The sequence below is a fragment of the Homarus americanus genome, unplaced genomic scaffold (assembly GCF_018991925.1).
Source record: "Homarus americanus isolate GMGI-L3 unplaced genomic scaffold, GMGI_Hamer_2.0 scaffold40248, whole genome shotgun sequence".
In the NCBI taxonomy this organism is placed as follows: domain Eukaryota; kingdom Metazoa; phylum Arthropoda; class Malacostraca; order Decapoda; family Nephropidae; genus Homarus; species Homarus americanus.
The window spans coordinates 9,275,112-9,286,865 of record NW_024712526.1 but is presented as its reverse complement, the minus strand read 5'-3'; the positions used below and the strand labels follow the sequence as shown (position 1 = coordinate 9,286,865).

The following is an 11,754-nucleotide window of genomic DNA, read 5'->3' as shown; positions in this document are numbered from 1 at the left end:
TTCTTCCTCCTCCTCCTCCTCTCCTTCCTCTACCCCCCTCCCCCCCCGTGACCTCACCATTTTTGAGGTTGTTATTGGAACGAAAATAGTCAGTATTTTTACACCTGAAGATGACACTAATGGTTTGTCTTCTCTTAGGTGTCTTGTTCTTGTTCTTTTTTGTTATTTTTGTTTTTGTTCTTGCTCTTTTTGTTCTTGTTTTTTCATATTCTTCTTGTTCTTTGTTCTTTTGTTGTTTTTGTTGTTGTTCTTGTTCATTTTTTTTTCTTGTTCTTCCTCTTTCTCCTCCTCCTCCTCCTTCCACTCTTTGTCCCTCTACTCCTTCCTCTTTCTCTTTCTCTTACCCCATTTTCTTCTCCTGTTCCTCCTCACCCCTCATTTTCCCCCTCCTTCACCCCTTTCGTCGTCCTCCTCATCATCTCCTCCTCCTATTCCTACTTCTCCTTCACCTCCTTCCCCCCACTCTTCCTCCTCCCTCCCCTTCCCTCTCTCTCCTCCTCCTCCTCTTCCTACTCCTTCTCTCACCTCGTCAAAACTTTTACTATGGTGTAATAAAAGTGTAAAAATGCCATAATATTTGATCAGCCGGCTATAAGAACCTTCGTATTCCTAGTGGCTAACCTAACCTAACCCTAACCTAACCTAATCTAACCTAACCTAAACCTAATCTAACCTTATCTAACCTAACCTAATCTAGCCTAATCTAACCTAAACCTGTAATAATCTGGGTGAAATAATCTGGGGTGTCTAAATTTCATCGTAATCTATTTTGTGTGTGTGTGTGTGTGTGTGTGTGTGTGTGTGTGTGTGTGTGTGTGTGTGTGTGTGTGCGGATCTTTACATCTTCACTTAGGAGGAATTATCTTGCGACTCTGGGGGCGTCTGGGTTGGGGGAGGGGTTGCAGGCTGTAGCTTGCAAGGTTAAAAGTGTGTTATCCCGAAGCAGCTGAGGTTTGTTATCTCTCTCTCTCTCTCTCTCTCTCTCTCCGCTGACAGTGTTGTTATCGGTTTTGGCGACCATCGTTTTCCATTCGTCCGCCTTTCCTTCCTTACTCCACCGGCCATTAGCTCACAGGACACAAGAATGGTTGGACTCACCTCTAATACCTTACCTCCCTACCCTACCATTCCCTCCCTCCCTCCCTCCCTCCCTTCCCCTTCCCTCCCTCCCTCCCTCCCCTACCCTACCCAACCCCTTCCCTGCCCCTCCCCTCCCTCCCTCCCCCTACCCTAAGTACCCTACCCCACCCTCCCTCCCTCCCTCCCTCCCTCCCTCCCTCCCATCCTTCCCTTCACGCCATCTTGTATTGTGATTTGATCCAATATGGCCGACATGATCCTCTTTTGTTTTTCATTTTTTTGTTTTGTTTTTGTATGATCGCTCGAGTAGGGTGGTCAGTGCTGTGTGTGTGTGTGTGTGTGTGTTTGTGTGTGCGTTTTATGTAGTAATAGGTGGAGAACACAAAGAGATAGAATCTAACCTAACCTAATCTAACCTAACCTAACCTAACCTAACGTAACTTAACCTAACCTAACCTAACATGACCCATACAGCCTTGACCTGCACTACTACAGGTTACCGTGATACAGTACAGCCTACTTACAGTGTCGAAGCCTTTAGGGACGGGCAACTTTAGAGGTTGTTCCACTGCCCTGCACCTAGCCTTCATGATCAACTCCTTGACGGTGGAATGGTCAGTACACGCGTCTGTAAAGTTAGGTTAGGTTAGGTTAGGTTAGGTTAGGTAAGGTTAGGTAAGGTAAGGTAAGGTAAGGTAAGGTTAGGTAAGGTTAGGTAAGGTAAGGTAAGGTTAGGTAAGGTAAGGTAAGGTTAGGTTAGGTTAGGTAAGGTAAGGTAAGGTTAGGTAATGCTAATATGAGTTTGGATAATACACACACACACACACACACACACACACACACACACACACACACACACAGCAAACATTACACAGAGAGAGATTGATAGAGAGGTAGACAGACAGACAGATAGACAGAGTTTAAGTGAACCAACTAATCCTTATCTATTTGAGACAGACAGAGACAGACAGACAGACAGATGGGCACACTATCAAATACACAGACAGACAGATAGACAGAGTTTTAATTGAACCAACTAATCCTTATCTATTTGAGACAGACAGACAGACAGACAGAGACAGGCAGACAGACAGATGGGCACAGTATCAAATACACAGACAGACAGATAGACAGAGTTTAAGTGAACCAACTAATCCTTATCTATTTGAGACAGACAGAGACAGACAGACAGACAGATGGGCACACTATCAAATACACAGACAGACAGATAGACAGAGCTTTAATTGAACCAACTAATCCTTATCTATTTGAGACAGACAGACAGACAGAGACAGGCAGACAGAGAGATATCCCTCACCTCTTTGTAATTTGGCAGGAGTGTGTCGTTGCCTCCTCGCCGTCGTCGCCTCCCACAGGAATGCCGCCGACGCCACCGTCAGATAGAGGAGGAGGACCTGCCGCCGCATCTTCCCTCTTGTTCCTCACCACCTGCAGTAGACGTCGTTCTTGTCCGCTTCTGCAGGTTTTGTCCGCTTCTGTAGGTTTTGTCCGCTTCTGCAGGTTTTGTCCGCTTCTGTAGGTTTTGTCCGCTTCTGTAGGTTTTGTCCGCTTCTGTAGGTTTTGTCCGCTTCTGCAGTTTTGCAGGTTTTGTCCGCTTGCAGGTTTTGTCCGCTTCTGCAGGTTTTGTCCGCTTCTGTAGGTTTTGTCCGCTTCTGCAGGTTTTGTCCGCTTCTGTAGGTTTTATCCGCTTCTGCAGGTTTTGTCCGCTTCTGCAGGTGTTTTTGTGTGGGTTGGGTTGTGTTGGATAAAGTTGAATTGGGTTAGTTTAGGTTAGTTTGGATTGGGTTAGATTAGACTAGAAGTGTGAAGGGAACGTTGTGTATTTGGCATGACAGAAGTTCTTAAATAAAACTTCATAACAACATATCTCTTTGGGGGGGGGGGGTGGAGAGGTTTCTATAGCACAGGTTCTGGAAGTTCTATACCTGAAGTGTTTCTTGTGTGACGGTACTACTGAAGGATCTGTAACATTAAGCTCTTGAAAGGTGACGAAGGTGCGGTAATAGTTCGGTATATAGAACAGATAAGAGCTATTGAAATATATGTATATACAGAGGAATCACAAATTCATACCTTGATAATGCAGGTTAACGAAGGGTCTTGAAGCTGCATGGAAGACTATTGTGGAGATGTGGTTCAAATTGTCCCCATTAAAAGTCAATTGTTGGATTCTATGTAGTGTTAAGTCTCCTTGGCTAGTACAGTATAGTCTCGGATAGGAGGGTGGTGGGATAGTGTATAACAGAGGTCCAGTGAAGGCAATACCTCCTCTATCCTTGATGGTATATGAAACTATGCCAAGTGTGTGTGTGTGTGTGTTAGTCATGCGTAGAAATAGTTTACTATCTTGCACCGGACATCCCATGGCGATATCCTCTGTCACTTACTCACTGTTACTTACTCATTGTTACTCACTCTTACTCACTCTTACTCACTCTTACTCACTCTTACTCATTCACTCACTCTTTCTCATTCACTCACTTTCACTTACTTTGATTCACTCACTCACTCTTTCACTCTTTATCACTAACACACAGACACACACACACACACACACACACACACACACACACACACACACACACACACACACACACACACACACACACACACACACACACAGAGCAGGGTATCTTATCTCAACAAACACATTTTATCATTATTTAAGCTTACACATAATTATGTTTGTCACTCGACCATCTGTGTGTGTGTGTGTGTGTGTGTGTGTGTGTGTGTGTGTGTGTGTGTCGTAACTCTGGTCTGATTAGATTCTCAGTGTCGTAATAATTCACCTGCTATATACTGTAATTGGTTCTTTGGGCCCCAGTTCTAATGGGCCCCAGTTCTAATGGGCCCCAGTTCTAATAGACCCTTGTACGCCCTAAATAACTGCGCCTAATGTATCCTACCTAATCCTGACCTAATCTAGTCTTAACTCAACCACCCGTTAAGATTAGGCCCCAGTTCTGATAGGCTCAAGCTAACCTAACCTAACCTAACTTAGAATCATATAAAAACCTAACCTAACCTAACTTAATCTAACCCAACCTAACTTAATCTAACCCAACCTAACTTAATCTAACCTAACCTAACCTTTAAAGTAAATTCTCTCTTCTTTCTCTTCCACTTGGCTTGTGACCAGACAGCTGTCACCGTAACTTACTGATGACACACACACACACACACACACACACACACACACACACAGCATCACCTTTCATCATTCTTCGTCTCTCTCTCTCTCTCTCTCTCTCTCTCTCTCTCTCTCGTCGCCTTTGCTTTCCCTCTTTCCCTCCCTTTCTCCCTTTTGTCTCCTTTCCTCCCTCTATTTTCTGTCTCTCCTTCCTCCCTCCTTTCGTCCCTTTTCTCCCCTTCACCTCTCTGTCCCCCTCCTTCCTCCCCTCCATCTGTCCTCCTTCCCTCCCTATTTTTCTCTCCCCTTCCCTCCCTCCCTGTGGTGGTGTTGGACGTCAGCCAAGCTTCTCTCTCCCCTCCTTCCCTCCACAGCTGTCCTGAACTCCCCTCCTCCTCGTGACGGTATTCCCAGACGCGTGTGTGTGTGTGTGTGTGTGTGTGTGTGTGTGTGTGTGTGTGTGTGCATGTGTGTGTGTGTGTGTCGCATTGATGGTCAGGACAGAAATTAATAAGAATAATAGGATTGAACAGAATCTACCTGGTACACACACACACACACACACACACACACACACACACACACACGAGAGAGAGAGAGAGAGAGAGAACAGCTGATTCTTCCCACACCCAAGAGCTGATATTGCCTCAGTATCTCATCAGTGCCGCCTGAAGAACTAGTGATATAAGTGTACTTTTTTGTTCGTCTTCGTGTCTCTTGTTATTATCATCTCCGGCTGCTGCTACGGAAATAATAACTGCATATTGTATTTTAGTTCCAGAATCTTGTTTATTATCGTGAATCCTTTAGTAGATGATGTGGGTTTTTATTTTTAATATTTGGGAGTTTGTTTTTTCTTTTTTTTATGTGTGTGGTGTGTGTGGGTGTGTTTTAGATGTGTGTACTGTATATGTATGTGTTTTAGACGTGTGTGTGTGTGTGTGTGTATGTATGTGTTTTAGACGTATTTGTGTATGTGTACATGTGTATATATCACATATAAAACAACTATATACTTCCTTACTTACCCCCCTCCGCCACACACACACACACACACACACACACACACACACACACACACACACACTACCTTGACCTTTGCCCTATAAACACCATGAGGAGCAGTACTGACCTCCCGACTCACGCGATCAATTTTCCAGAAGGTTAGATTAAAAGGCTATGAAGGTCCTCAACCCGTTTATTAGTGTATGTACATAGAAGGCCACATGCGGAGTACAAGAGTGGAGAGTTTAGTGGACGACCTCACCACACGAGATACACTGCAGACAAACCTTTAGCGTCCTGGGATTATATATATATAGAGGTGTAGATGACGTCAGTAAGTATGAAATTGTTGTCAAAGTTGTATGGTTTGAATGACGCCCCAAAACTCATCATGATGCAAGTGATTCAAGTAAATTTAGGAAGGTTTGTTTTTGGTTGGGTTTGGTTAGGTTAGGTTAGGTTTGTTTTGGTTAGGTCAGGCTTTTTTTTTTTTTTTTTTGGTTAAGTATCGTTAGATTTGGTTAGGCTAGATTTTATTTGTTTTCTCTTATCATACGACATCATAACCAACCAAGTTCTGAGGGTTTGTTTACAACGCATCTCACTCGAGTAGAGGAACGTCTTGCCACCACGAGAAATACTGAGATATTATTTACTACTTAGCTGGACCACATTCTGAACCATGGTGGGTGACGTGTGGAGGTAACTAGAGAGTAAAGGTTTAATTTAGCTCCGTTTTATTTCTGGTTTAAGGTTGGTTTAATCGCTAATATGTTCGTTATAGTGTATTGAATGTAAACCTGGTAGTGAATAATGGAAAGAGTGAGTTTGAATGTCTTGTAAGAGTATAGTGTAATAATCCAACATTGTGAGAATTATCCTAGACTCGTTGGATTATGGATTAGGTTAGGTTAGATTATACTAGGTTAGGTTAGGTTAGGTTATACTAGGTTAGGTTAAGTTAGATTATACTAGGTTAGGTTAAGTTAGATTATACTAGGTTTGGTTTGGTTAGTTATTGACAAACAAATCGGTAAAGATCCCATCAAAAAAATAACAAGAAATAAATTAACGGAGCTAAAATTATCCTTCACTTTAACTGTAGTAGTAATAATAATACAACTGTACATTGGTGTGTGGCTCCTGTAGTTACCACACCAACATGACGTTAAAATTGACTTCTATACATCGCTAGCACTTGACATATATATATATATATATATATATATATATATATATATATATATATATATATATATATATATATATATATATATATATATATATATATATATATATATATAGCAGAGAAGTATAACGGAGAAATGTAACTCACTTCACATTATAGGAAGATTTTCTGGTGGTGCCATTTTGGGGTGAAAAATGGCAGATATTATTAGCAGATGAAAAGAGTGAACTGCAATCAACACACATACACTTGGCCTTATACACGTGCCAAAGAGAATGACAGGCTTTTAAAGATTCCAAATGTTTATATTGGATGGTACTCAAAACCACAATTAACCTATGGCATAAATTTCACCATAGTCACTAAATAAACCACACTGACAGACATAATTTTCCTTCGTTTAACTATATTATAATCCAAAACATTACTACCTTATATATATATGTATATATATAAAAAAAATGCCTGTGAATTTACTTATGTAGCATCACCACTCCGCATTCTCAGACCAGTTCATGGGAATATATACAGTTTCTGAGTACGATACATATAAGTAAGTGTCTTTACCAGGATCAGTCTTGACAAATATACAGACGTGTGCTTCTCTTTACTTCACATCTCTCATTATATATCGTCAGCACAGTATATCGTCAGCACATTATATCGTCAGCACTATATATCGTCAGCATTATATATCTTCAGCACTTTATACAGCCAGTACATACATTTTATCGCCAGTACTATATCGTCAGCACAGTATATCGTCAGCACTATATATCGTCAGCACAGTATATCGTCAGCACGTACATTATATCGTCAGTACTATATATCTTCAGCACTTTATATCGTCAGCACGTACATTATATCGTCAGTACTATATATCTTCAGCACTTTATATCGTCAGCACAGTATATCGTCAGCACGTACATTATATCGTCAGTACTATATATCTTCAGCACTTTATATCGTCAGCACTTTATATCGTCAGCACAGTATATCGTCAGCACTTTATATCGTCAGCACAGTATATCGTCAGCACATACATTACATCGTCAGTACGTACATATATCGTCACCACACTGTATTTGGACTGACTATATACCGTATATCGCTATCACCTGACTTATAATACCACTACCATCGTGACTCTTATAATATATCACTACCTGACTGTTATATCGCTATAGCATCTTTTATTACGAATGATTTTTTTTATACATAATGGGTTCTGATAGTTTATAATGGGTTCTGATACTTTATAATGGGTTCTGATACTTTATAATGGGTTCTGATCCTTTATAATGGGTTCTAATCCTTTATAATGGGTTCTGATACTTTATAATGGGTTCTGATACTTTATAATGGATTCTGATACTTTGAATGGGTTCTGATTACTGTACTTTGTTATTGTTCCGGCAAGCACCATCTACCTGCTGTAACCGACAACTGTACAGAAGTTCTTGGTAAATATCACAAACAGTTCAGTGTGAAGATGGATTCTCTACATATATCTTTTCTATCTCTCACTGTTAAGAATAATTTCCGCTTCTCGCTAATTGTTGACTTGTAAAATATCACCAACCTGTAAATCAGTGGTTTGACTTCTACATATCGTCAGCACTCGAAGTTAAGACCTATTGCTAAAATATCGCCAACTTTTAAATCAGTGGTTTGACTTCTACGTATAGCCAGCACTCGAAGTTAAAGACTACATATCGCTGGTAATTGACTTCTACACATTATCACTTGACGTCACATGTTTTTGTTATTTTTACTTCTACAGATCGCTACGAAACTAAACTACAGTATTGTGATGGTCCACTGTGGCTTGTAGAGGGGAGTTATACATAGAGAACTGTACAATATGTGTGCCCTTTAAGTATCACCAAAAGTTCACCTATATTATGTTACTGCTGCCACTCAAGTAACTGTTGTCACTCACTTTACTGCTGCCACTCAAGTTACTGCTGCTCAATACTCACTACCACTCAAGTTACTGCTGCCACTTAAGTTACTGCTGCTTCACTACTCACTTTCACTCAAGTTACTGCTCCAATATTCACTACCACTCAAGTTACCACTCAACATGCATGCATAACGCTAAAGGTACTACACTCACATTCGACCTTGAGGGACAACTCCAGAGGTTAATCAGTTAGTTGGTTCGGTATTTACAGTAGTTAAAGTTAGTTACTACAATAAATCACACCCTTAAGTTTCTCCTCTGATGTTAAAACAAAATAAGCAATAATTTTTTTTAATAAATTTCAATAAAATATATAAATTTACATAAAAAACGTAAATTATGATTAGGTCTGATGACGTCACCTGATTGAGGGATACGAGGAAAAAAAAAAGACCAATCTTACTTAATTACTTTTTAGAATAAACCTTTATTTATTTCAACCTTCTAACTATTCAAAGTAAAAACAAAATGTATCCTAATTTACCTCCTTTACGAATAAACTCCCTAAAAATACAGTTAAGAGGTGGTAATATTCCGTAATTGTTTTAATAAGATGGGAATGCAGTTTTAACTTGTACTTAAATTACTGTATAAGTGTATAATTATGTATGACATTTATGATGTGTTGAAGTTATTAATATTATTTGTTTTTTTTACTCCGTGTTATACTGAAGGTGATTTGCGATGTCTTGTTTTGGTTAAGTTATCGTTTATGAGTACGCCTGATGACGTCACACTAGAGGGCCAATAAGGGGATGATTATTTTTTAACCACCCACACACACACACACACACACACACACACACACACACACACACACACACACACACACACACACACACCCACACACACACACACACACACACACACACACACACAAAAGGGATCTGGAGTTGACTGTTAAGGGTTTGACTTCTATATACGAGTATATTTTTACGCTACCATTCAACGATATAGGATTGACTTCTATGATATCTCTGTACCAGAGTTATATACAGGGTTGACTTCTATATAATACTATCGCTGGACATTTATATAGTTATTGGTCTACACATATCGCTTCCACATCATTTCTTATAGGGTTTGACTTCTATATATCGCTACTACAGAAAAAAAATTGGCTTTTATCTCTCACAAAACGCCCGATACCACGAAATTGACTTCTACACATTACTAGGATTTGACATTACAGGATTGGCTTCTATATATGTATAGCTATTTGGTTATCGGTCAGTGGTATAGGATGGTATAGGATTGACTTCTATGCATACTGTATTGGTTATCAGTCAGTGGTATAGGATTGACTTCTATGTATACTGTGTGGTTATCAGTCAGTGGTGTAGAATGGTATAGGATTGACTTCTATGTATACTGTGTGGTTATCAGTCAGTGGTGTAGGATGGTATAGGATTGACTTCTATGTATACTGTGTGGTTATCAGTCAGTGGTATAGGATGGTATAGGATTGACTTCTATGCATACTGTATTGGTTATCAGTCAGTGGTATAGGATTGACTTCTCTGTATACTGTATGTGGTTATCAGTCAGTGGTATAGGATGGTATAGGATTGACTTCTATGTATACTGTGTGGTTATCAGTCAGTGGTATAGGATTGACTTCTATGTATACTGTGTGGTTATCAGTCAGTGGTATAGGATTGACTTCTCTGTATACTGTATGTGGTTATCAGTCAGTGGTATAGGATTGTCTTCTATGTATTCTGTGTGGTTATCTGTCAGTGGTATGAGATTCCAACTACTCTGTATACTAACATGTGGTTATCAGTCAGTAGTATAGGATTGACACATATACTGTGTGGTTATCAGTCAGTGGTATAGGATTGACTTCTCTGTATACTGTATGTGGTTATCAGTCAGTGGTATAGGATTGACTTCTATGTATACTGTGTGGTTATCAGTCAGTGGTATAGGATGGTATAGGATTGACTTCTATGTATGCTGTATATGGTTATCAGTCAGTGGTATTGATTACTATAGGATGGACTTCATCTCACTAGCGTATATATTGACGTTAGGAAATTGGCTTCTATATATCGTTTGGATTCGACGTAATGGGATTAACGTCAGTATGTATGTATGTTTGTATGTGTAAAAAAAAATTGTATTGCATCTGTAGGCCAAGATTAACCCCTATACTTAACATATACACGGATACAGATGTTTTGAGGGATATACACATATATTATACTGTATATCCTAACATCCCTGAATTTTTATAACGAACTGAACGACGGTAAAACGTTGCTTTAACCCACACTAGTTTCGCTCAATGGTCACGCGCCAACTCAGAGCCCTGTTATAACACCCACTTCAATTATTACACTGTAAATAACTCCTGTGTGTAATATCTGTAATGTGTGGAGGTTAATGAGCCGTCATGAACATTAATAATTCATACATACAGTAGCTCTTAGCACCAATTTAGTATCGATCAAAGTTCTGCCCACGTTTTGGCTTCCCTAGCGACGCGTTGCTGTTCCTCGAAGCTGATTGGTTGCTGGTTGCTAAGGGAGTTGCAATACCACATCGGTAATTTCCTGATTAATATTTATTTTTTAATGTACCTAATAATATATTGGTTAGAGTATATTATATTAAACAAAAAATTACATTGATTTTACTTATGTAGCAATTGTAGCATCACGACTTCCTCAGCAACCAGCGACCAATCAACTTCTCAGAACTGCAAGTGGGCGGAGCTTAGTTCATTCAGGGAGTTGATAAACAAAACATTCCATAAAGACGAAGACAAATGAATCTTTCTCAACTATTATAAAGATTTTAGACTCATAATTAACCAAAGACCTCGATATAACGTGCCCATGGCCGTATATCAGTACTGTATGTCCGTAGCTAGAGTACTTTGTAGGGGTATCGAGATATTAATGTTGTCTAGCACTCAGGTTGGAAGGAAACTCTAATGTGGTTTTCTTGTATAATATATAAGTTATATGATAGACAGTCTGGTGCTGGAGATGCCGTGTGGTGGGGAGCTGCTTGGTAGAGACGTGCGGTGAGTAGCTTGTTGAAGGAGGTAGATGTGCAGGAGCTTCGTTAGAGAAGATGTTGCCTGTTGCTGGCCTCCTGGTTGAAATAAATGTTAACAGCGTGGAGCTTGCTGGAGGAGGTGTTGCTTGTTCAGGAAGATGGGCAGAATGAATCTCAATGGAGAGACAGAGCTTATATACCCCGCAGCAGCCGCCAGTCCTCTATGAATCATGTTGGGAAAACCCAGAAAGTTGCCGGTGACTAGTTTTGTTGCTAAGCAACGGTAACATCTGGGGACAGCTCTCGCTTGGTTGCTACGCAACGGCAATTTGGAATGTGGTGGCAGGTGGT

The 11,754-nt window shown here is 40.1% G+C and overlaps 1 protein-coding gene across 1 annotated transcript in view; it reads right to left on the bottom strand.

Moving 5' to 3' along the window:
* The window catches only part of LOC121862279 (balbiani ring protein 3-like), a 14,433-nt gene extending 11,895 nt beyond the window's left edge, over positions 1-2,538 (bottom strand). The window contains exons 1-2 of the mRNA XM_042360406.1: positions 2,399-2,538; positions 1,605-1,708 (exon numbers count right to left, since the gene is read on the bottom strand). Coding sequence (XP_042216340.1) covers positions 1,605-1,708; positions 2,399-2,507 — 213 coding nt within the window. The 5' untranslated portion in view covers positions 2,508-2,538. The remainder of the gene's footprint in view (positions 1-1,604; positions 1,709-2,398) is intronic.
* Between the last annotated feature and the right edge of the window lie 9,216 nt (positions 2,539-11,754).